The 25,671-nt window shown below is 43.8% G+C and overlaps 3 protein-coding genes across 5 annotated transcripts; 2 read left to right on the top strand and 1 right to left on the bottom strand.

Annotated features, from left to right (window-relative positions):
* si:dkey-45d16.4 (eukaryotic translation initiation factor 5B) lies at positions 1-4,713 on the top strand. 2 transcript variants are annotated; one of them, XM_060047351.1, is made up of 7 exons: positions 1-155; positions 711-827; positions 1,604-1,745; positions 2,017-2,116; positions 2,444-2,564; positions 2,768-2,980; positions 3,505-4,713. In XM_060047351.1, the coding sequence occupies exons 1-7, from the start codon at positions 134-136 to the stop codon at positions 3,630-3,632; spliced, it is 843 nt and encodes a 280-aa protein (XP_059903334.1). In that variant the 5' UTR covers positions 1-133; the 3' UTR covers positions 3,633-4,713. The 2 variants fall into 2 exon arrangements, with proteins under 2 accessions (XP_059903334.1, XP_059903336.1); XM_060047353.1 differs by having other exon boundaries at positions 24-155; positions 676-827.
* A 1,028-nt stretch (positions 4,714-5,741) lies between these two features.
* LOC132454145 (phosphoribosyl pyrophosphate synthase-associated protein 1-like) lies at positions 5,742-20,974 on the top strand. 2 transcript variants are annotated; one of them, XM_060047349.1, is made up of 11 exons: positions 5,742-6,411; positions 8,094-8,146; positions 8,270-8,336; positions 10,723-10,895; positions 11,353-11,468; positions 13,267-13,322; positions 13,678-13,823; positions 14,252-14,293; positions 16,577-16,647; positions 16,922-17,068; positions 18,126-20,974. In XM_060047349.1, the coding sequence occupies exons 1-11, from the start codon at positions 6,329-6,331 to the stop codon at positions 18,282-18,284; spliced, it is 1,113 nt and encodes a 370-aa protein (XP_059903332.1). In that variant the 5' UTR covers positions 5,742-6,328; the 3' UTR covers positions 18,285-20,974. The 2 variants fall into 2 exon arrangements, with proteins under 2 accessions (XP_059903332.1, XP_059903333.1); XM_060047350.1 differs by lacking the exon at positions 14,252-14,293 and having other exon boundaries at positions 5,743-6,411.
* Positions 20,975-21,372: 398 nt separating this feature from the next.
* On the bottom strand, positions 21,373-23,533 carry rasd4 (rasd family member 4). Its single transcript, XM_060047354.1, has one exon. It carries the CDS (start codon positions 22,941-22,943, stop codon positions 22,314-22,316), a length of 630 nt encoding a protein of 209 aa, XP_059903337.1. The 5' UTR covers positions 22,944-23,533; the 3' UTR covers positions 21,373-22,313.
* Between the last annotated feature and the right edge of the window lie 2,138 nt (positions 23,534-25,671).

Genomic DNA, 25,671 nt, shown 5'->3' with positions numbered 1-25,671 from the left:
GTACTGGTGGTTTTACGTCTACAGTGACGTGAAGTTTACGTACCCGCTCCAGGAAGTACTCGTAATCGGCTCCCTACTCTGCTCGTAATCATTGGCTCATGGATACATTATAACAAGATACGTGGAACGTGTGATGGAAATAGCGATCGGCAACGGTAATAGTTGGGTACACACTGATCAACATGTATATTGAACGTGTTCAACCTGTGTGTTCCCCGGCAGACTTAAAACATACCCTGCATAATGTCATGGAGGAATCCTCACAGGTTTACGTGTGTGTAAACACACACACACACACACACACACACACACACACACACACACACACACACACACACACGATTGTATATGAAACACGCAATACCACCATGGATTAAACACTTGTAACCTTATTTCAAGCATGAATGGCGGGTTCTTTTGAGCACACTGTCTTGCCCTGCATACACCTGGACAAATACAGAGTGCTTTGTAAGAGCAGATACAATCACAAACTACTCCGGTTTTATAATTGCACGTTCAGGGGCAGAGGAGTTTAAGGAAACTTAAAAACTCAGAAATAGCTATCTGTTATGATATTTACGTATCATTATTTAATGGTAAAGTGGGTCCTAATGTTTTCCGCGTCATTCTTATCTTGTAGTGCGTTTCATTGTATTCTGTGTCATTATCTTACAGTGCGGTCTATTCTATTCTATTGGTTTTCTGATCAGGCTTCTCATTGGCCATCCCCCCACGGAAGCGCCAGGTGCGATTCTCGGCTCGTCATGACATCATCCTTCTGCGGGAGGTCATCGCCCAGAATCCCTTCAGCAAAAAGGATTCAAGCGGTGAGGGGTCGCATCGTCTGTTGCTCCTTTGCTAGGAACCAACGGATAGCCTCACAACTCAAGACGAGCTGAACTCTGAGTGAACGGGGTGTTTCGCTTTATTTAGCTTCATATTTGTTTGTACGCGTTTTGTAAGCTTGTAATTGGCAGTAGCGAATACATGCTCCGCCAGCACTAGTAAACTTTTCCCAATGGGCAGACAAGCACAAACAATCTATCTGACTGTATACCAACCTTTTTGGACAAAATAAATGGTTTTAAACCAACACTGTATAGACTTGCCAATGTATAAATACATTTATAGAAATCCCCTTGAGTTTCTCATCTGAAAATATCTAAAAACAGAAGAACAAACATGCGTATCTCCGCCCACTTCAGTGTTTGGTTCCCAGTCCCTGTGCTATACCCCCCCCCCCCCCCCCCCCCCCCCCCCCCCAGACATTCTGCTCGCATAAAAAGCATAGTAGTACTGCTGGACCTGAGATTAACATTTAACAAACATTGCTGTTCTTATATAGAACCTCTTCACTTCCGTTGAACTATAAGCCCTGGACATTATTAATGGTCCCACCATCGGTTTGTCATATTTCTTGCAAAAGCCCTATACAAAAGTTATTTGAATATCTGAGATTGTTAAAAAATAAATAATGCAATAGAAGTCATGATGAAAACCATGAAGGAAGACGGTGTGTGGAGCACAGTGGCTGTGGGAAAGCAGCATTAGGTGTCACCACTTAAAGAGGTTTGTGTGTGTGTGTGTGTGTCGGCTCGTGCAGTCAGGCTTTGGGCCCGCATTGCGGAGATCATTTCAGCTTCGATGCAGGATGAGTACTTTGAGGTGGATGCACGGCGCTGCCGCGAGAGAACCCTGCTGCTGCTGGACTACTACAAGAAACAGGACTTCTTCAGACTGCGCAGGTGAGTGCAACACCCATGGCGGGTACAATAAACCCTTAAACAATTTACGGCAGATGAAATGGGTTAGAATGCAAAACAGTAAAAAACGTAGGATCAGTGTGTAGGATCAGATGTAACGATGGCCTCCAATGGCCGTCTATGTAGTTGTGACTGCCAGTGTAAGGTTCCCATGTAACCCAAACCCCCTGCAACTCAGATTGCAGCGGGAGGAGACAGTGCTGACATGGACAGTTGTTATTGCCTTAACTGTCTGAACGTGCGTCCCCCCCAGGAGTGGAACGGAGGCTCTGTACGCAGAGAAAGAGGACCTGCTCCATGAAGTGATGGACTTGGAAGCTCGGAAGAGCAGCCAAAAGACCCCTAGAGTCCAGGTGAGGGTCTGCGATGTCAGCCACTGAATCCATGGCTATCATTTTCAACCACCACCGCAACAAAGATAGCATCGATTATGTCCGGGGGAAATACATCTCTGCAAACAGAAGAATGAATCCAAGGCATCCCAGGCAAATCTTAATGTCATGTTTTAAAAAGTTAAGTGTTCAGTCAACTGATTTGAGTTAATTTGATGTTTTCAGATTGTGTCACCCATGAATTAGTCTTGGGGTACCACAAGAACCCCTGTTTGAGAAACTCTTCAAGTTGTGACTATGTACACCATGGAAATAACCGTAACATACATCTTTTCATATCCTTGACAGGAGGCAAGTGAGCTGGTCAGGAAAGCAGCACCGGAAGACCTGTTTCTACCAGAACAGGACAAACCAGACGTCAACGCCCTCGGCATAATAGCAAGCCAAGAGGATGCCACCCAACCTAGTTGTAAGCAGCCAAAATTGGCTGAATGAACCTTAAATGCGTCACCATCATCCTCACTGCACTTTACTTTAACATTACCAAACGACATATAAACCAACACATCAACGCAACACAATTGAATGCTCTACATCCAGCTGAGCCGCTGATCAACAGGTTCTTGCGCCTCGATAATCGGTTATTCCTTCCCATCCTCTCCGCTGCCCCAGCACCTGCATCGTCCATCAGAGCCGAGTCAGAGGGGGACGCGCCGGCTGAGGAGCCTGGGCCAGTAGTACACAGCTCCAGGCATTCCTGCCAGTGCTGCTGCCACCACAGCTTCTCAGAGGCCCTCCGGTTCCTGGAGAAACGCACAGAGGCGGAGCATCAGATCAGGGAGGAGGAGCTAGCGCTGAGGAGGGAGGAGCTGGAGGTTCAGAGGAGTGAGATTCTTGGTGTTACCTATTTTTTCCCTCAAGTTGACCTAGCACCAGACGAGTGTCCAATTTTTGCGATGTAGATTTAATTAAATAAGATTAGTTAGTATTTATTCATTTAACCTATATATTTCCAGCTAACACACAACGTGGTTCACACTCTTTTGCAAGTGTGAACCTGGCCGAGGTCAAACCGCTGTATTCAGGCATTGATCAGTGTATGATTTTTAAGCCTGTTTGATATTTGCTGACTGGTTGACTGGGCCTCAATATCAGTCAGTAAGAAATGATGCATGCAATAGCTTGTGCTTAGCCTAGAGAGCTCGTCATCTATATGCAAACCTATCCAGAAGTGGTATTGGTTGTCGGTTTTACTTTAAGTCCTCCTGCAGCCTAGCATTTTTTGGTGAACCAAAGGCAGAATTATGTTTGCATGAATCGGGCCTTCCCTGGAGTAATGGTGGTCGCATAAGTGAACGTCATCTTATGCCCTTGTAACTAGAGTGTTGCAATGATTGGTACTCCTCCAGGTAAGATCTGCCTGGAGCGAGAGCGTCTTGAGGAGGAGAGGAAGGAGCGGGAGCGGAGGTTCCGGCTGGAGAGCCAAGAGAGGCAGGTGATCCTGGACCTCCTCAAGGAGAAGATCCTGAAAGGCTGAAGGAGGGAAGAGAAACCCCAGAAGACCTCCATAACAAGACATGGTGGACTCTGCGTCAAGGAGCACGACGGCAGCGCTGCCCCGCGGCGACCCACACACGGACCCCATGGACCCTCAACGCTATGCGTACGGGCATGGATTGGAAGTGGGGATTGATGGGCCCTAGCAGGCCAGTAGATACCTCTAGTAGATTAACCATGGAGCTCGGAGGAGGAACGCATACACACGCACACACCCACAACAACAAGGCCGTCGCAGTTGCCTTCATCGTCGTCCTTACGAGGCTCGCTGTGTGCGTGTGTGCAGGCGTGTAAGGACAGGGTGCTGCTTTCACTTCGTGTTGTTGATGAAGGGCGAACCCGATTTAATGATTGGATGTCAAAGAATCTCATGTCACGCTTTTTTAGATTATGTATTGCTGCAATTACTGTGACGTTATCTTGATAACAGAATGGTCCCGAGCAGGGAGTTTCTCGGAGGAGCATGCAGCCAAGTGCAGCTGAACAGGTTTGTGTACTGTGTATGCCTGAAGTCAGTGTGCTCTTGTTACGTTAGTAGAGTAATAGGTGTGGAGAAACATTGTTGTGAGGCTTACGTTTCAGAAGAGCAGTCTGACGCTTTGGCACCGATAAAAGGTGGTTTGTGATTTCATAGTTTTGATTAATAATTACCCGACAGGGTATACATGGCTAGGCTAATACTTGCTGCATTGGGTGTATGTTGAATATGTTGTGTAAAATAACGATGGTAAATTGTTGAAAGTGCTAGGTTCTGACCTTAAGGAGAACACAACCCCATGCATGACGCTGCCTTAAAAAAAAAAAGCTTTCGGTTTGTATTCGTATTAAGGGCTGGGCTGCTGACTCTCCAGTAAACGCCCTTCAGTTCGGTTTCATTAAGCAGAGGACAGCTGTGTTCTCCTTTAAGATTAGCTTCCACTGCTAGGTCCAGCAGTGGGATTAATAACTTTTTGAACACAATTCAAAGAAATGCTTCGGTCTTTAGAGAAAAACATTTTGGGGGAATATTTGAAGAATTTTCAACAAACAAATGAATTAATAAATTATACTTTTCAAATCTTCTTGGGATTTCCTCTTTTGTCTATCAAGATGAGGGTACACCCTGTGTTGGGATGGCAGCCATCATGGGGTGCATACACGCCCTCCCTCAAGTCACACAAAGATACTCACATTACCCAGACCAAGGCCAGTTTACTAATATACCGGTACAAACAGGCAGGCGCCACTCTCTCTAGCAATAGCTTAATTATAGTTACTGATAGGCTTATCTTTCTGTGGACACTCCAACTTATGATGTCTTTAAATCAATGGTCAGGGCATGGCAGATTTGTAATGGCTTGTAAGGGCTCATCAAACACAAACCTGGTGATAAAATAGGGGCTCTTTAAATGTATCTACACTTGTCCACCTGATGATACCTGGGCACTCCCATACCTTATTACCTTCTTGCCTTACCTTCATTTTTTTTTATCTTTTGGAATCATCTTACACTATCTTGAGAATGTACTTTGTCCAATCATCGTATGAGAATATAGACTAATGGTGGACTATAAAATATATGGCTGCACCGGAAACAATTATATTACATATTTCCTAAATAGTATCATGTCTAGCAAACATACTACTACAGCTATTGTAACATGCAATGATACAATGTCTAAATTACATACAAGTAATGCTTCATAAACTGATAAAAAGAAAAAGCATAATTGTAGTAGTTCTACTACTAGTAATTCTACACTTCATGATAGCCTATATAAATAATAGGCTATAATATTGAATGCTGTTTGACGGACAACGTCAGTTACAGTCAGCAAACAATGTCGATTTTTTTTTTGTTTTAATACGTAAATGAAAGCACCTTATTTTGGGTAGATTATTTGCCTATTTCAGAAGAACACTGTTGTCTTGCAAAACCATGCGCTTCGACGCCGTGCCTTTGACCTCAGATGACACGGCCCAACATGCATGCATTTGATTGGTTAGTTGAAGGATAGCGCCCACTTCCGTTGTGGAAAACTCCTGATTGGATGACTCAAACGTCGGTTCCGTGGTCTGTCAATCCATCCAATGAATGCTTGCGTGGCATTTCCCACTGCTGCTGGAAGCGGCCGCATTGCAACAAAGTTTATATTACACTAGCTGCGTTTGACTTGACAGCACAGTAATTGCAGCTTCGTCGCACCTCTTCTTCGCCCCGTGATATCGCTACTTAATGTATAATGCCGCCGCATTAAACAGTTCGTTGAATATGTGTTGAAGACAAACATACTGACTGTAACCCGTGAGTCAACATTTGTAACTGTCCTCGGTTTCTGCTAAACCATACAATTGGCCCATCGGTGGTAATGTGTTTGTTTACCAACCGCGACAAACGTCACGTCGTCGCGGGAGCACCTGTTTAGCTTCAGTAACATCCACGGAGCCGGTCCATTGACAAAGAGACCCACCAAGGGTCGAGATCCAGTAGCTGATTGTTTTTTTTAGGTGTAGGGGTCTACGCAAACCAAACCCTTAAATTAGCTCAATTGAAAGTCCATGGTCGAGAGGGAGACAAGTTGACACGGTTTCCGGGAGGCAACCACACACTAATATTGTTGCCCCAAATATACCTGTCGGCCACTGCCGAGTCCACCGTCGTCTCGCGTCTCGCCACCCGTCCACTGATCCTCCACAATGAACGTTTCGAAGAGCGGCTACCGGGTCTTCTCTGCCAACTCGACCCCTGCGTGCATCGAGCTGGCCAAGAAGATCACCGAGTGAGTATGGTTCAGTTGTCAGTCATTTTTTTTTTAAGAAAACAACACGGGCTCTGGCTGTCGTACCAGGACGGTCGACCACACGTAGCCTACACACTGCATGGGGTCGGTTCAGCCTTTTGAAAGTAAAGTCAGAAATACGCTGACATTGAAATATCTTTATAGCTAAATCAACTGTCTCGTTCGTGTTAATGTGCCAACATCTGTCCAGTGCTTTTATGAATATAGGCCTATGCATCTGGTCACTTGAGCATGTAGACTCAAATGAGGATTCTTTCAAACGAGGCAAAATACAAACACCACCCTTGTCGAATTGAAACTGAAACTTATCTCCCAACTTTATTTATTACGATGACGATGATGGCGTGCCTTCATTGTCGCATTACACACTAGCAGTTCATTTATAATGTTCCATAAACCTTCCTCCTGTTATTGACTACAACTGCTTGATCATTGTTCTCTGACAATTTTATTCTTGGAACTATTGCCCAACCGTATTGTCTGTTAAAAAATTTGAATTCTACACCAAGAAATATCGTTTCAAAATACTATTCTAAACACTCTATCTGAGGGTCATTACCTTGAAGTATATGGACATTCACTAGTTTTCCTAACTCAATGACATTCTGAAGCTCAGATTTGATAATTTTAAGGGAAAACTACGAGAAATTATCACCATCACACAAAAGGGGTCAATTAGCGTTTGTGTTTGTATCGTCCCCCTGATTCCATTCATCACTAATGCAGCACTGTGCAACAGTATGACAGCTATGAGAAACTGAAATATTGTGGCTTTCTTGCTGTAACCTATTTTTAACCTTTTACAAAACATATATATTTTACAAATTACATATTTTGTCAAGGCCATATAAGTTAATCAGAGTTAAGGCAGCCGCAGGCCTTGGGACATGATTATAGGCTAGTTTCAGAACTAACTATTACTTAATAACATGTGGGAACCACATGCACATGTCCTTGAGCTGGGTAAAGGGATAATGTTGTGGGGGGAGGGGGGGACTTGTTCTCTACTACCCCCTCTGGGACGTTGTCCCCACAAGCCCCCTGACAGGGTTAGCATGTTGTAACTGTTTATATTACACACCCCTCAGACACAATAATCCAACCTGTGTCACATGTAATCTAAAGCACTTTATCAGATTTGCAGCCATCGAAGTACAGAGTTTCCCGGAGAAAATGTTGGCAAAGTTCAAATTGTGCAATTTGAACTTCCCAAATATTAAAAGAAAACTGCTAAACAACATTGTCAACAACAACTGAAACAAGAATAGTCAAAGAATTTGTTCAATTTAACCTTTAAAATATTCAAAACCGGCCTAGTTAAGATGGAAATGTGTTCTTTAGCTGGCCGCATAAGCTGTAAAGTGCTGTGGGAAACCCCGAAGTACCCACTTTATACCACAGTTGCACAATGCTATGTGCTTTACTTCTCTGGTCTCTTACTGTTCATCAGAAACATGGATCGCTGACTCATGTTTAAAGGTGCTGCTTCCATGCACTACTGACTACAACGATTGTAGCCTGGGGATAGGTCTGTCAAAGAGAGCCACAATGTCACATAAGCTGATCGGAAGTTGTCACTGTGACATGACTAGACACACACACACGTGCAAATGTTTTGTGCCTGACCATGCCTGTACTTTTGTGGTGTTATTCTTTTTCAGGCGCCTAGGAGTTGATTTGGGCAAGTCAGTAGTTTACCAAGAGTCAAATGGAGGTAAGTTTGAGAATCCTTTTTTATTATTTTTCAAGGGATGCTAATTGTTAAATGTTTATAGATGTTTTTATTTTCTGTTTCTTCATTCTACTCAAACGTATATTGTCGTTTTGTTCATGTCAGAGACGAGAGTGGATGTGAAAGAATCTGTCCGTGGCCAGGACATATTTATCATCCAGACAATTCCCAGGTGAGCTACTCTTCTCAATTAGCCTCTTGGTCTAATGGATTGTAAAGTCCTGTTTAACATGTGCCCATGCACCTATTATGTCAGGGAACACCAGTGTTTTGCGTTCTAATAGTTCTGTCTGCACATTAAGTCTGTTCCTTGGTCCTGTTTGGTGACCGGGTAATAGAGTAAGTCCCCTCCATTTTAGGGATGTTGACCGTTTGACCGATGGTTGACCGTATGAACGTTAACCGATCAATCTTGTCGCTTGTCGGTTAAAAAAAAAATTTGGGTCAGTGTGGACTGTGGAGTGTGTGTTGGTTTCACTTCACACAAAAAGATGATCAGATGAGGTGACTTATAGGAAGTTGGACGGACACCGCGTCTCTAGCCCACTGTTTAACCTCTCCTCAAGTCTTAAATAATCCCACATGCGAGCAGCGGAGAATATGATCTCTAAATTATTATGGACAGTAGACTAACTCTTTTTTTGTGAAGTGAAAAAAATTATCCCTCACACTCGAATTTTCCGTCTCCTCCAAACTAAACAAGCGGCGTCTCTTCTGAGCTATAATTTCCTTAAATGAGCAGCGGCAATGTTTCAAATGAGCTCCTAACGCTGCCCTCTTCCGATTGGCCCAGCTCTCTACACACGGTCAACTTGCAGTAAGCATGCCTCGTGTTTCAATTCAAACACAGGTCGTGCCGCGGTTAGAGCCACTGCCTCTCAATCGGAGAGAGAGAGTGTGTGTGTGTGTGTGTGTGTGTGTGTGTGTGTGTGTGTGTGTGTGTGTGTGTGTGTGTGTGAGTCGGTGGCAAAACGGAGAGAGATAAGCAGTTACGAAATAGTGGCTGTTATTATAATGGCTGTTATTTCAAATTACACATTTTAATCTGATCGGTTAACCGGTATTAACCGGTTAATGAGGGTCGGTGGTCGGTCAAGAATATTTTACATTTTCGCCATCCCTACTCCACATTATGATAGTCAGACGGCACCACATCTTAGGCTACTGTAAGTGATCAGCATGCTATTAAAACCAAGAAAGTGCAACATCTCCAACAATATCCAACATTAAACACAGGACAATCTGTGCTTCTGTCCCGGAGGTTTGATCTGTGTATGTGGAGTCTATACAGCAGATTGTCGTAATGAGGTGGAGAGATTTTGCATGGCAGAGAGAGGCCTCTTGTTTGTTTAAAGCTTGGTTGTTTTTTTCTGTTATAAAAGGGTCATTAGTTTCCCCACATTTCTAAGATTCCACAGGCTACTGCTCTGTAATGTCTTGCATGACACCCGGCCCTCAGCAGACTGTGAAGAGAATTCAGTCTGCGGAGAATTCAACTCACTAAAGCCTGATGTTGCAGTATGTTCTTGATTGCAACTGCCCCAGGTATCCAGAGTCACAGAGGAGGAAACGAGGCCAACCACATAACCGACCATTGTCCACATGCCGAAACGATACAATTGTGGTGTTTATCAACGTCAATATTGGGGCAGCACGGCAGCCATTTTGGAATGTTTTTGCACCTGAAGGATGTGTGAATGAGGTCACAGCTGACTGAATGATTATGGGAACGCCCAGTTAAGAATGAGGTTGTTTGTTTGCCAGAGGCAGCAAACCAACAGGTAATAGGGCGGAGTCCACATTGAGGAGTCTATTTTTAAAAAGCATAACATGGAGGTGTGGCATGTGAAAAATGCAACAGAATTTAACTGGTTCAGATGATTTAGAAAGACCTGACAGGTGACTAGTCAGCACTTGCGTCGATCATGACTTTGATTCGTCATTACTTAAATCCCCATCAAGGCAATAATGAAATCTTTGAAGCTAAAAGTTAAATTACTCATTGTACAAAGAATAAGCCAACTGAGCTGATGTTTTGTTATCAAATCAATCAACAATCATCAATCAAATTGTTGGATCCACCTAACACCTTTTATGTTAGGGTTAAGCTGGGGTTAAGTTTCGAAACCTTCAAAGAAAAAATGGTCTGTTAGCATGTACATTATTAAAAGTAGCAGTTACATGTTGTTGATTGACTTCTTTGAAATGAAAGCCTGTTGCCAACGAAATGCAGAATAATCAACTCCTATTTCTTCGGTTTTGTTTTCTGCATAATGGCTTTAAATTTGAATTACTTATCTTTGGCCTATACTGATACAATTATTTTGTCAATCAAAGGAAACAAATTGATGAACAACAATTAATTAGTTGTTTATTTGTTCACCATGTCATTTTTTTTTCATCTTTTTAGAAGTGCCAATTAATCTTAATTTATTTTCTTCCGTTATTTCCCACAAAATTCTGAATCCCCGAGGGTAAGCTCCAAGTGACGGTTGCGTGGTTAGGTAATCTTGATTGATTTTGATCCTTATTATTATTATGATCATCTTCTACCCCAGGGATGTGAACACGGCCATCATGGAGCTGCTGGTGATGGCTTATGCCCTGAAGACGTCCTGTGCCAAGAACATCATCGGCGTCATCCCCTACTTCCCCTACAGCAAGCAGTGCAAGATGAGGAAGAGGGGATCCATTGTGTGCAAGCTGCTGGCCTCCATGCTGGCTAAAGCAGGTGGGTGTGTGACGTCCCCCAGGCGCCAAGAGGTCGTCGTTCGCACTCGGTTGACAATGTTCCTCTGTGGCAAACTTTGCTCCCAAAGCCTTGAGAGCACTATTGCCTGCTGACTGGAAAGGCTGCAGTCATTTTGCTTGTCGGTTAGAGCATTTGCCTTCCGACGCCGGGGTCGGCGGTTCGAGTCCCCACTGGGTAGCGGTGCGGTGTTGTGGAACCGCTACACACTCGTATTTGGTTTACCTTTTGGGGATTTTGAATGGCACAATGATCTTTTGCCCATCAGATTTTGGCCCTCTTGGTATGTGCTGTATGTCCAGAATGCACCAGATGTCTGGTGTTGCAACCGGTTTGGGAACTGTGAGAACATTTAAATTCTGGCTGTAGTATGACTGATACCATTAGCGTTTCCTTATTTTGATTGTCATAATCTAATGTGGTCCTTCTTGTACTGCAGGACTAACGCACATCATCACCATGGACCTCCATCAGAAGGAGATCCAGGGATTCTTTAGCTGCCCAGTGGACAACCTGAGGGCGTCTCCCTTCCTTATCCAGTACATCCAGGAGGAGGTAAGGCCCCGCCCACATTATGACTGACTGACTAAATGTCACAACGCCACGTCAAAGTGTTTCCTTCCATCCACACTTAAAGGGATGGGCAACAGAATCAAAAAAAGTTAACTTACCTTCTTGAACATGTCACAGAGGGATGTATCCACTACGCAGCTACATTAACGGTTTGGGCCGGTTTGTTTTGAACAAAGGTTAATTGTGTGGACCTTGTCTATGCCAAGCTATAAATCAGCTAGGATTTTTGTTCAAGTCACCTCCTCATGGTGTAGATGAGCTCTGAATTTGGCCCTTTGTCCAACCCAGGATAGTTAGAATTGCCCTTTCTAGGTAGCTTTTGCTAATAGTGGACAAAAATTAATAAATGCACTCGTTTTTATTTTGTACACGCCACTGCGCATGCTCATGCAAGTAGCACAGTTATATTTCTGTGTTTTGATAGTGGCTGCTTTACAGATAGTGTGGTAATTCTCAATTTAGAGCATAGTTTAATATAAGTGTTTTGTTTTTTTTGGCGAAAGCTCCCTAGACGGGGCAGTACCAGTGTGCTAACCTGTGTTGGACAAAATTTAAATACATCCATGGGAGTTTCTTTATATTGTAATGGAGGCCAATTGATGGCCAACTGCAGAGTTTCGGAATGTGTTGACAACGGGTGAGGAGGTTAGTTCAACAAAAATCAGGGCTGATATACATCACCACACGGACAATGTCAACCATCAACCTGGGGGTCTTAATAAACCGTCCAAATCCTTTAAGTAATTAAGAGCAATGAAGAAAAAACGGGTGTAAAATCCTATGTTTTTATCATCTCTGCCAACCAGTTTGTGAACATTATACGCTGCTCCAAACTCGGGTCCGGTTTTTTGTGACGTCAAAGTGCCTTTTCGGAGGAACTTCAATGTCATGACGAAGTTTCGCTGCAGCCGAGAGGGTATGCTCACCGCACGATGTTTGTGGATGTATGGAGCTCTGTCTGGGAAGCGGTTGATGTGGTCGGCTCCATCCGAGAGGGATACAATTGGTAGTATCATTATTTATTTTTTTGATTTCATAGTGTTTTGAATTCAATAAGCTTCTTACACTGTAAGCTTTGCTTATTGAGTAAGAAATCACCAATTCATATGAAAAAGAGTAAATTCTTACTTTCAAGAGAAGTCATCAATGGTTGTCTCATGTCCTCAAATCTGCGACCGGAGTCAGAATGGAGTCAAATCATGTGACTTGAGTCTTCACCTCTGATTTGAGAGGTATTTGTATCATAGCAACTTCTAGGTAGATGTGATGCATGCGTTTGTGTTGAAACATTAAAACGCATGCCGATATCTGTACAAAATGAAGTGCTTCGCAACGTAATGTTGTACAGATTGGAGGTGAATGGACTTCAGGTGTATTGCTACACACCTCGTTGACATCGCTATGAATGCAGCGTATGGCTCTGCTGCTTTAAACAAATTAATACCGTACAGATCAGGGTTCGAACTCTACCTTACAACAGATCGCCTTTCTGTGTATGCTGCTTTTGTAAGCTTTCAGGGCTTGCACAAGTAACTCCTTTGAGTCTGATCTATGTCTTATGAAATAAACATTAACATGTTTTGTTTTCTTGTTTTCAAAATGTTCTGATATCAAATCACTACTACTTATGACAATTAGTCACATGGTGGTCACATATTACCATGTTAAATTTTGAAATAAGAAAAATATGACGGCCCTGCTTATTATAACATCTGTGAAAGTAGTTGAACGCAGCATTGGAACGCATTTGTCTGAGGTGTATATATCCCTCTCCCCTCAGATCCCGGACTACAGGAACGCTGTGATCGTTGCAAAGTCCCCTTCAGCTGCCAAGAGGTACAACGCTCGTTTTGCAGTCTAAACGCTTAACCATATCACCACTGCCTGTGTGATCATGTTCTTGGCCCTGAATGTGTGTGTGTGTGTGTGTGTGTGTGTGTGTGTGTGTGTGTGTGTGTGTGTGTGTGTGTGTGTGTGTGTGTGTGTGTGTGTGTGTGTGTGTGTGTGTGTGTGTGTGTGTGTGTGTGTGTGTGTGTGTGTGTGTTTAGTGGGACGATATGTAAAATAAGATTCATCTTCCTTAACATGTATAACATGACCATGTGTGTGTATACGTCCTTCAATCCAACATGCTGTGTGTGTGTTCTAAAGCGCTATGTTCACGGTGAACCTCTTTACTCTGCGTGTGTAGAGCCCAGTCGTACGCTGAGCGCCTGAGGCTGGGTCTGGCCGTCATCCACGGAGAGGCCCCTGGTTCGGAGGCAGACATGGCAGACGGGCGCCATTCTCCCCCTGCCACGCGGACCACCACGGGACACACCGGTCTGGAGATCCCACGTAAGGCCCAAACACACCCGCCACAGTAGTTGGTCCCCCTGTGCCTTATACACTGCATTATTTAACGTGTCCCTGTATATAGTTTGATCCAAAATGGGAATGTGCAAATCTGATTTCCTATAGTTCACTACTTGATACCTATATTGTACAATAAAATGGGTGTACAACCAATGCACACTTATTTGTCCCAGGGTACAAACTATGTCCCAGGATGCATAGCGGTTTTCATCGGATTCCTCCAATAGAGATGCTATTTTTGCACCTTCGCTTTTGTTCGTACTTTAGATTGTTCAGTACTTTATGATAATATACATCTTCTCTACTCCTCCTTTGCTCTTCATCGGTGAATTGTGCGTGAGGTAGTACGCTTGTGTGATGTATAATTGTATTGTATTTACCCTGCACCGTTCTGTCCATGACTAATGCAGAGACCCGTCGTCGAGCAACGTTCCCTGGCCTAGAGCTACCAAGTAGGACTTTCTTAACCCCCCCCCCCCCCACCAACAAGCTGCTTCTCTCTGATTCACCTGTGCATCAATGCATGGATTTTTGGGAAAATGAGTCCAGAGGGCTTCCAATGAACCGTATCTGAATGGGAAAATGCATCTAAAGAATCAGTGTCTAATGATGGGCGGGCTGCTTCGCTTGGCCATGTTTTGCTTGCTAAGCTTAGCATAGTTAGCGTAGCTGTTCCTCGGTACTCCACTAGCATGGTATCATGGCATTCTCTTTCCATTCTCTTTCCAATCGGTCTTGGGTTTGTGGAAATCGATGACTGGCTTCTAATCCAACAGTGCTATACTTTAAATATGTATGTAGTCATCAAAAATGGATCAGTTGATCTTCAGATGGCACAGATTGTGTTGATATTTAAATTTTTTCATATTTTAAGCATGGATAGTGGAAAAGCACAGAGTAGAAATCTGAGAAATGGAGGATGTCTGAAGAAAAGTAGCAGGCAATCTTGATATTTCTGTGATGTGGAACAGCTATGTTGGGTTTTAAAATCAGGAGCTGCTAAGGTTATTGGTGTGTTTTTCTGTTCTTATTTTCTGTTTGCATCGATTCGCCTGATCTCTAGGTCTTGGATGCAGACTTTGAATGTCAGTGATTCTATCTTCAAATCCGTATATCATGCTGTTTGATGCAGGACTCCATATTTACAATCGGATTGTAAAAACGCCCCTTACGTTTCAGTGTCCTTGTATAAACCAAAGACGCGGATGGCCTTTGAGCTTTGTGAATGTTAACACGGCTTAGATCAAGCATTCCACCCATTTTACTGACTCAAACTTGGAGGATGTCGCTTTTTGCGTTCTCTTTCTGAGACATAATTTGCTTTGGTCACTTGAAACTTGAGTCTCCAGCCGCCATTAAAGAGCCTCTATTTAACCACTGTGTGTGTGTGTGTGTGTGTGTGTGTGTGTGTGTGTGTGTGTGTGTGTGTGTGTGTGTGTGTGTGTGTGTGTGTGTGTGTGTGTGTGATGAGCCATTAGAAGCCAATTATACATCTAGGACATCTAGCAAATTGTGATGTCACAGGGCAGCGCAGTTTCTGGAAGTGCTTGTGATGACTGATCATACTCACACCTGTTGGTAAAATTGGGGCTGTTTAGCGGATGTCCCCCTCTGTGCAGCAATCGCTTGGGCTGAACAGCATGCGGGCATCTGACGGGTAGAGGTGCTTCGACACCACCCGTCTCCACCACTAGAGCAGCACCGTCATCTGCTGGCCAAGTGTGCATTGACCAAAATACCAAATATTCCCTTCTCCTCGACGGATTGCCGTCTGACCAACACATGTGTCCCTCACAGCACTATTTCCATATATGGCCTCCGGGAAATGGGTCCGTCAGCCTAAAGTCGAAAAGTCCACGAAACCTTAGGTCAACGGTTCTAACCCTCGAAGTGAAGTGGGCGGCTGCGGTGAGAAAGCTGCAACGTTTGTATTCCATCTAACAGCATTGATATATAATTTTGTTTTTCTCTGATTCCTCTGTGTGATTCTTCCCCCCCCCCCCCCCCTTCTCTCCGGCGGTCTCTGAAGGAGTGGGTGGAGCAGAAGCCCAGCAACATGATGCTGCTGCTGCTGCTGCTGCTGGCTTTGGGAGTGGAGGGGGGGGAGGCTGTTGCTATGTGGCCCCCCATGGCCTTTTACTGGTTGACAACCAGAGTCCATTTTATGTTGCAAATCCTCATTCAGTTTGATAAATTGGTTTAAATTAATTGAACAATGAAATGGAGCCTAACCACTCATTTTGAGTTTTGGTTCACTGGAGAGGGGATCCTTTTATGTTATGTTTGATGCATAGTGAATACAGTCACGAACAAACTGCGATAGATTTGCACTTTTAAACTGGACTCTTGTTTTGTGGCATCTGAGGTGGATTGTGTCTACCAACTCCCTGATCCGATCTAATTTACCACCACACCAAAAACCAACAAGACCCCTGGCCCTAATTAGACCCCGATGTCCCCCATAGATGGTTGTACCGGGCTACCCCGCTGCAGGCTCACTGCAAACATGACCTATCGGTCGGTCTCCGGGCGTTTGGATTGGTGGAGTGGTAGTTGGAACCTATGATCTCATAGTTTTATTAGGCATGATTTATTTCACCACTGCTTATTGAATTGTTTACCATAATCTGCATCTCAGAGACATTGGTGGGACACCCCAAAAGTTTCTTGAAAGTAAACGGGCTCATTCGCCTTCTCATTTCTCTTTCTTTTTCTCCCTCTCTCTCTCCCTCTAGTCATGATGGCAAAGGAGAAGCCCCCCATAACAGTCGTCGGGGACGTCGGAGGCCGGATCGCCATCATAGTGGTAAGCCCCCACTCCACTGGTAATGGTATAACTGGGAACATTTGCCTTCAAATAATGTCAGTCCCGCAGTGTACAAGCATTTTAGCGGGGTTAACAGCCTTTGAAATTATACCAAAGTGCCACCGTTATGTTGCAAGAACTAGCTAGAACAAAGTGACTTTGTACAAACCTAGCTATGAGTAAAGATAAATCCATGTCATTATGGCAATGTGCCTGGAGAAGGGAGGCTTCTTACCAGAGCCCTGGCTCTCTGTCTCCCCCCTCTGGCCTGCAGGACGACATCGTTGACAACGTGGAGGACTTTGTGGCGGCGGCGGAGCTGCTGAAGGAGCGAGGAGCCTACAAGATCTACATCATGGCCACCCACGGCCTGCTGTCGGCCGAGGCCCCCACGCGCATCGAGGAGTCCGCCATCGACGAGGTGCGCTGCTCAAGGGAGCGTTTGATTTAATTGATTCATTGGTAATTTTGGATGATTTTGGATAAACAAGGTATTTGACTTCCAGTTTGATGAATTGTAAGTCAACCCTCATTTTTTTTTGTTTTAAAAGCATGTTGGTATGCCTTCAATGAAGTATGGGGAAAGAAAAGGCTTTTTTTTCCTTTGTTTAGTTTTCGCCAGCCCCAACCGACTAGTTTGTGGTTGGTGGGGACTCCATTCCTGATCTTCGTGATGTTCAACATCACGACAAATGGACACCCCCGCATGAGGGTGTTTGGGTGTGTGTAGCACATGTGGTTGGCTGCGTCCGAGAGAGGGTTAAGCTTCTGTCACTCATGGTAAAACGCCCTGGTGTGTGGCACACTTCATAAACAGCATTGTTCAGGTAGCACAATGTTGACGATGAATACTAAGCCCAAAACATCAAAGACAGTGGTTTATTCCAGCTCAAACACTTTGACCTTTCAGTCACTGCTTGAGGACAACTTCTTGAACACCTGCAGCTTTAAGTTTCAGAAGTTTCGGTAATGCAAATATTTGGTTGCTTTTCTCTGTTTCAAATGGTGAAAAACAAGTTTATTTTATGGTTTTCTTCTTGGCTGCTCACCAGACAAATAAAGCAGAATCACTCACTCTGGTAACTTGTGATGGGCATTTGACATTATTTATTACTAAATTACTAATTGAAAACCCTAATTTACGGTCCCTTTGGTTCTTGCCAAAGAGCTGGGTTCAAACCCATCAAAATACCCAGTTTGATTCAAAAGTTGAAATGGGTAGATTTATGATTGGGAAATAAAATGTCAGTGTTTAGTGTTTTGTTACGTTTCTTTTTAACTGTAAAAAAAATAATGTATACATGCATATATAGATTCTCTTCTTCCATTTACAAAGAACATTGGTGCCAGATTTTCACAAATAAAAATTACATTTTACGGGTTTGTGTCCCGAGTCCTAGCATGAATACCATTTAGGATAGGTCAACGAACCAGAAGGCCCCACTCAATGCCTGCCCCGTGTCCTCTGTCGCCCCCAGGTGGTGGTGACCAACACCGTGCCCCACGAGCTGCAGAAGCTCCAGTGTCCCAAGATCAAGACGGTGGACGTCAGCATGATCCTGGCCGAGGCCATCCGCCGCATCCACAACGGGGAGTCCATGGCCTACCTGTTCCGCAACATCGCCGTGGACGACTGAGACAGAGCCACGTATATACACATACAATGCCACACTTCGCCGCGAATACATTCCTACAAGATCAGAGCTCACACGCAAGAAGCATACACGAAAGACCAATCGCCACCAAATCACAACTCGGTGTTCCATCTTTATTTTTTTTGCTTGAGATTATTGTTTCAGTGTATCCTGTTTGGCCCATGTGAAACTTGAACTGGTTACAGTGCGACGCTTGTGGGGTACAGTTTTTCCCATGAGTGGCTTCTCTTCTCCCCCCGACCCCCCCCCCCCCCCCTATTCTATGTATGTCATCGTATGTATGTTCTGCTCCCAGTGCCCTACCCTGCTACTTGATTTGGATAATTAAACATTTTCTGGGATGAATACAATTCTGTTCTCCTTTGACTGAACGCAGGTAGAATATATTGCAGTGTAATTACTTGGTTGTTTTGGTGTTTACCAAGGTTAGTGTGTGTGTGTGTGTGTGTGTGTGTGTGTGTGTGTGTGTGTGTGTGTGTGTGTGTGTGTGTGTGTGTGTGTGTGTGTGTGTGTGTGTGTGTGTGTGTGTGTGTGTGTGTGTGTGTGTGTGTGTGTGCACCTGAACCTGAGCTTCTTTCACTACCTCTTTCAGTTGCAGAGGAAGTGTTTCTTTATTCCTCCCTAAACCACTACTAAGAACAAAAAGTCTGGTTTGTATCACCCCCCATTTTTATTGAACAAAACATCCGCTTATTTCATGCAAATATTTACTTGGATCTCTCGTCAACCATGAAGAAAATGCACAATAGCTGATCAATACGCAAGCAGGCAACATTGCCAGTTTGTACATTTAAGTAGTCATCCATTCATCCTCGTATATTATCAAAAGATAATCTAAATCAATGAATTCCTTCTTTGTTTTCCTAAAAAGTGGAGAATAAAGCCATGAGATGTGTATGACCACGACATATACAATATCCTCTCCCTGAATTGTGCCCTGGCTTGAACAAAGACCTCTGCATCAACATAAATGTTACCATAATTGAATGTGGCGGTACAGCCACATTCAATTATGGTAACATATGTTACACATTACATTTCATATCTGGATGACAAAATAACGTAACGTGATTTTAAAACCAGAAGCAGCAAAAGCAAGTTTATAAAACAAAAATCAACAGAAAATCTTGTGTCACCCTAGACACCGAGTATCAGTCAAATGAAGCCAGCAGGACAGCGTTCAACCCCATCCCCATCCTCCAAACCCTGGCAGATTGGGTCCCCAACCCTGAACTTGTTCCAAACGCCTCAGAGTTGTTGCTGTACTGAGGAGCTTTGACCAAGTCCAGGGGAAGAGACAGCCAGACTTGGCGACAGCCAACGATACACAAAATGTATCGTTAAATTATCAATTAAATAAGACAAACAATGGGATTTAGTTTCTCCGTGTGAGAAAGACGAGCCTTTACACACTTGCCTGACTGTGATGCCTGCCGTTGCTGCTGACTGTGAGCCGAGTGCGGAAGACTGGTATAAAATGGCCATTAAATGAGGAACTAGCGAGCAAACGGTTAACAGCCACTGCGCGACTACTTCCTCAAAGTTGGAACAGGAAACCTGGTGGATTCCAATCTGGTGGTGGAGCGTAGGATACTGGGGTGGTCAGGTGTGTGACTGCTTGTGCGTGTGTCTCTCAGTGGTAAGGCTTTCACTTTGTATGTAAGAGTGTGTGGTTCTGTGTGCAGCAGCCACTGGCTTTAATTTCTCTGCCATTGTCTGGTTATTAATTGGAAGAAACATAGACAAAGTCACTTTAACTCATTTTTAAAAGGATTTCTGTGACAATCTACAAAAGTGTCTGAGTAATTGTTTCATTCTTCAATTAGTGCGCCTGGTTTTGAAAGGACTTTTGACCGAAGAATGTTGCATGTGGCAGAATGCAGTGGTTGTGGCATACCACGAGGGTCCAGTATTAAAGAGCCTTCAAGGAGGAACTGGCCTGACATTTTCTTGATCAATGAATTTGACTTAATTGGGAATAGGCCATCATATATTTGCGCTTAAATGTGCAGTGAAAGTATGAACACAAGAGGGCGGCACAACTCTTGAGCTCTTAAGGTTTTTGAATTTCCTGATTTACATTTGCTGATACAAAAACGGTTATACGGTCGAAGCAATTCATTTAAGTATAATACCCTTAAACATTTTGAAAAGTGAACATTGAAATATGCTTATTTTGTACGTCAAATGATGCATTATGGGCTCCCGGTCCTGCTAAAAGAAGGATGCCCCTTTTACAAGAGGATTCCAGATTTGATTCCTCAGTATGAAACGGATAAACTACTTACCTGTAGATATGCAAGGCCCCTGACATACAAACTGAAGTATACCTTCTAGAATGTGAACTTCAATGACAGTCCTCAACTTAGGATCCGTCAGCGGTTTATTTGAGGCTTCACTGACTATCACCATGGCAACGGAAACAGAACAGCCATTACCTTTTCATCTTGGTTAGCAGGTTTACTCATTGGTTACACCTCTAACTCAGTCCACCCTTAGAGTTCACTATTTTATAACTCTCGGATAGGACTTAAGTTCACCATTTGTTCATCCTAAAGAATGACTTAAAGATGTTGTATGTTATATTCAAGCTTTGTGAAGAGTGAGCGCCTCAGATTACATAAAGTGATGGACAAGACCTAAAACATAGAATAAATCTATACCTAAAATAAGCATGATGTATCATCAGTGTACAGTAAATACTCTACCCATTCAATTGGCATGAAGAAATGGATGGAATTCGATAGACAGGAAAAAGGTCAATATCCTTTATTCTCTTTAGCCATCTGGTGGCAGTATGGTGCTATTGTGATTGTTTGGCTTGGTGTCGTCATTCTGCCCCGACCTTTCAAACTAGGGGTCAAATGCCAAACCTCAACTATAATTCCTAGAAATATTCACCTGTCTGTATCGTATCCATCTTTTAATGTCATTTTTGCATTGGTGTGCATTTGTTTTATTGATTTTATTTGGAGACTGCTTAAACCAATACATCCTCTCTATTTTCGGGTGGAACTGAAATCTACCTTCTTTGTTGTAGCTTTATTCTCTCTGACCCTCCGCATTGATATTTTTCTCTTCATAGTAACAATACTGTTTCCCTTGTAGTAGACAATACACTTTTGGTGGGTTATTTTCTGCAAAAGCCTGAGAAAATGGTGTTGTGAAGAAGAGGTTAAATACAATCGTGAGTTCACTGCTAATTGCCCTTAGAGATGAAAACATTTTGAACTTGGTTCACAATTTCTTTCACCATTAAGTTTGAATTGAGTTCCCTATATTTATTGGGGAAATCTTTTTAGAAGTTATATTCAGGCTCGTGCGTGATGCATTCACCATTACTCAACATTGGGTAAAAACGTGATGGACAAAAACACTCATTATGACAAACGTTTATTATACGCTAAACATTTAATTCGATAAAAAAAAATACTTAAAGTAAATAAAAACAATGACAAAGAAAATTGAAATACAAACTTTTTGTAAAATCATGAATTTCCAATATCACAAATAAGGTTTGGCAATCAGCCAACACATTTATATACAATTTCTAAATTGCAAAGAGGAAACAATTAATTTTGCAACATTCGCAATGCCTTGGCAAATACCATTTGTAAAGTGAAAGGTATACGTCCTGATGCGACCATCGTCGCTGTTTCCCCATAAGCAGCAACATACAAATAAGACGTATTCACTTCGGTGTATCTCCTTCTACATCATGACCTGCAAACTGATATGCGCGTTTACCTTTGGCTAATTTTAATAAACTGTTTTTGAATTGATGATTTCAAAAAGTGCATTCGAGATTCGAGCGTCAGGAAACACCCGGTTTCGTTTCTCTCCATCAATCGATCAGATATTCATCAGTACCAAAAGGAGTTCAAGTCCGTATTACCCCTCCTCTCCAGTCCTGTGCAACAGCCCTCGCTTCCTCCAACCCTCTCGCGCCTCACTAACTACACCTTTCCCTTTCCCATGCTATGCCCCACTACTTCCTCCCCCTCGTCAACATCAGGACACCACACAGCTGTTGGTCTTGTTCATGGGGGGTCTGACGCTGCGGTCCTTGGGGATGGTCTCCCTGCGGCGCCGCAGGGCGGGGCTCAGCCGGCTGGGCAGGTGCGCCTGCTGCAGCAGCTCCCGGAACACCTCCAACACGTTGGCGTTCTGCTTGGCCGACGCCTCCACGTAGCTATGGTTCCAGTCCAGCTCCACCGTGGCCAACGTCTCTTTGTGAGACACGCTACGCTCTGCTTCGCGGTCCGTCTTGTTGCCCACCACCACGATGGCTGCCTCTTTGTCGCCCTTCACCTCCAGGATCTCGTCGCGCAGGCTCTTGACGGCCTCCAGCGACGGGGGGTCGTCCACGGCGTAGACCAGCGCGAAGGCGTCGCCGCTCTGGATGGAGAGCTTGCGCATGGCCGGGAAGGAGTAGCTGCCGCTGGTGTCCAGGATCTCCACGATGATCTTGACGCCGGTGTCTACCTCGTATTCCCTGCTGTGCAGCTCCTCCACCGTGCGCCGGTGCTTGACCTCGAAGGTGTCCTGCAGGAAGCGGTGGATCAGGGCCGTCTTGCCCACGCCGGCTGCCCCCAGGAACACCAGTCTGACCCGGGTCTTGTCCTTCACAGTAAGAGACATGGCTGGCTGGCTGGTTAGGTGAGCGGTGGGAGAGGTCCTGATTATTGATGCTTTCCGCGGAAATACCTGTCGCGTCAAAATGAGTTGCAGAGAGTCTCGGAGATGTCCTCTGTGTAGGTGTTAAAAAACTGAATCAAATGGCTTCTCTTCAACTGGAAGAAGCTGGGGAGTTGACCCACTTGGCTCCGTTGGTCAGATGAAGAACTGCCGATTGGTTCTGATGGTTGAAGGATGGGCTTCCAGGTAGTTTCTGCTTGCTTGGCTGCAGCTTACTTGCAGTTCATTCACGGCGCTCTTCTTGTGTTCCCACGGTTGCCAGCGTCTGCTCATCTGGTTGGGAGATCTCTCACACATACACAAACACAGACACGCGCTCCTTTTTATTGCTGTTTTCACCAGCCGAGTAGTTCTGCCTCCTGTGGAAGCAGCCAATCCGAACGAGGCAGCCTGTTGAGCTGGAAGAGCCACACAGCCTATGAGGGCTTTGGAGACTGGGATAGAGGATGTGAATATGAAGGAGAGGAGAGGTCAGATCGAGTGATCTGTCTGCTGTTAATTAGGAATCCTGCAAGACTTGTTTATTCTGGCTTGGAGACATTGATTCTGAATGAATGAAAAGAAGAACAAATATTCTTTGTATAGTTGCCCTGCCCCCCAGAAAAAAAGGGAAACCTCCATGGATTATTTTATATTTGTATCGGTAATACTTTACAATGACAGTTAATTAACAGTGAACTAAGGGTCTTATCATAACTAAACGTCAAGCCCTACTAGGCATTTATAGATAACCTTTAAAAGCTGGAAATGCCTTAAGCATCATTGTGCCAGTACCAAGCAATATGTCAGAAGTAGTAAGGCAAATATAGACCTCCATTTTGATGACTTCACACAACAAACATGACTAATGCTTTCTAACTACCTGACTTATCGTGAATTGAAGCAATATAAACACATTGAACACATTTTGGAAAACATCTTATGCATTACAAATGATATTGATGAATCATTTTCTCATTAATATATGATGTGATTTATCTGACTTGTGATTTGCTTTCTACTGAGTATTGATGTGATAATGCATACAACTGAGGAATTCACTATTTAATATTTTATTAATGCTTCAAAGTTGCAGTTATTCTAAAGTGATAAACATACCCTTATTATAAAGTGTTACCTTGTCATTTGTGCAGCCGTTCTTCGCACATTTTAAACAGATTAAATGTGCTCCTGATAGTTTGGCCAAAAAATAATATTCCAAATTGCCATGGGACCACAAGAGAGTATTGTTTAGTGAGATGGCAGATAACACTGGCAAGAGAGTGTCGTGATAGGAATACACATCAGCCAAATTGATTAGTAATTACTTCAACACATGGCCAGTGGCATTAAAACCAAGGCTTCATGCATGGGGAGGGCAGGGGAACTGTGGAGAAAAAGGTTGAACATCTGCATATTCTAATACTCTTGTCTCCTCAGCAGCGATGAAACATTAGTTTCAATAACATGGACCATATGCAACCAGCTTTGTGGATTGTTACACAAAGGTCAGATTCCTGTTCTGAAAAGCTTATTGGATTTAAGTTAATTACGTGGCCAATATTCCTCATTCATTGTTCATAATCTCTGCACCATTTGACCTATCATTATTATGAACCATAATATTCCGTCGCTCTGTATATCTGGCTCCTGTATTATATCTGGAATCGGCTTCTACTGATGTGTTATGCAGATGATCATAACGTTTGACGGTAAGGTTAGTTTTTAGATTTTTAGAAGTTTATTGAAACTCACTTATCATCCATGGATGGGAGATTCAAACCACCAATTAAAAATGTCTCTATTGTGGTGGATGCTTCTATGAGGGAGGGTAGGACTATCCAGACCACTCCTCCCCATGGTTGTGTTATATATCAGAACATAATATATCACTAACGGTAGGCCTGTGCACCATAAACACTTTCAGGATGTAATGAATAAACGTGTTTCTTGCTCTGCTGAATAGCTCGGTTGAATTGCTTTGTTTATTTTGACACGGTCTGCACTCCTGAACATAAGGCTTGAATCAATCCATGCTGTGTTATATTCGATCTTGTCCGTGTCGTGTATTCACAATATTTAATGCAGTGCCATTTGTAAATGCTGATAGTTTCATTGCTTAGGACGTGCTTATGCGTGTGTATGTGCTTATACACATATATGTGTTCAGAATATGCTTACGATTAGTAATAACTAAATCTTGCAACCCGGGCCGCTGGCAACTAAGTTTGGCCACTGCTTCTCCATGTTATGTCTCCGACATAGCGAGTGGTAATAACAACGGTGCTACCACCACGGCAGGGACACCGCTTGCAAGTCTGTCTCCTGCAACAAGTTCTCAGGAACAGCATCCACATCCGTTCGGTCACACACGACAACTTTGTGAGTCAACACGTCATGCATTTCGTTTGTCTAGAGGGCGGACCAATTAGAGGCTGATGCATCCCCGGGCTATATCCCGTCTCGGTCGGGACAACGGTCTGTCAGAGTTGGTATGGGGGAGCCACTGCTCTTCTGGAACCGGATGCCTTCTCATTCTCATCAAGCATCAGCACCTTGTTAAGTGAGCCAGCGGTTTGGAACCCCATGCAGGTCCCACGGGAGACCATGGCGTCCTGCCAACATCTAAAACCTGTGTGCATGTGCGTGTGTGTTTGCACACGCACGCGCATGCACACACTGTCACTTACTG

This window comes from Gadus macrocephalus, chromosome 3 (genome assembly GCF_031168955.1).
Source record: "Gadus macrocephalus chromosome 3, ASM3116895v1".
NCBI classification, from domain to species: domain Eukaryota; kingdom Metazoa; phylum Chordata; class Actinopteri; order Gadiformes; family Gadidae; genus Gadus; species Gadus macrocephalus.
This window is presented reverse-complemented; position numbering and strand designations above follow the sequence as displayed.

Coding starts and splice junctions, on each gene's coding strand:
- si:dkey-45d16.4 (XM_060047351.1), top strand. CDS start 134: ATGGAAATAGCGATCGGCAACG. Junction 1,746..2,016: donor GACTTCTTCAGACTGCGCAG/GTGAGTGCAACA, acceptor CGTCCCCCCCAG/GAGTGGAACGGAGGCTCTGT. Junction 2,981..3,504: donor GGAGCTGGAGGTTCAGAGGA/GTGAGATTCTTG, acceptor GTACTCCTCCAG/GTAAGATCTGCCTGGAGCGA.
- LOC132454145 (XM_060047349.1), top strand. CDS start 6,329: ATGAACGTTTCGAAGAGCGGCTACCGGGTCTTCTCTGCCAACTCGACC. Junction 11,469..13,266: donor TCCAGTACATCCAGGAGGAG/GTAAGGCCCCGC, acceptor CTCTCCCCTCAG/ATCCCGGACTACAGGAACGC. Junction 14,294..16,576: donor CCCTGGCCTAGAGCTACCAA/GTAGGACTTTCT, acceptor CTCTCCCTCTAG/TCATGATGGCAAAGGAGAAG.
- rasd4 (XM_060047354.1), bottom strand. CDS start 22,943: ATGTCTCTTACTGTGAAGGACAAGACCCGGGTCAGACTGGTGTTCCTG.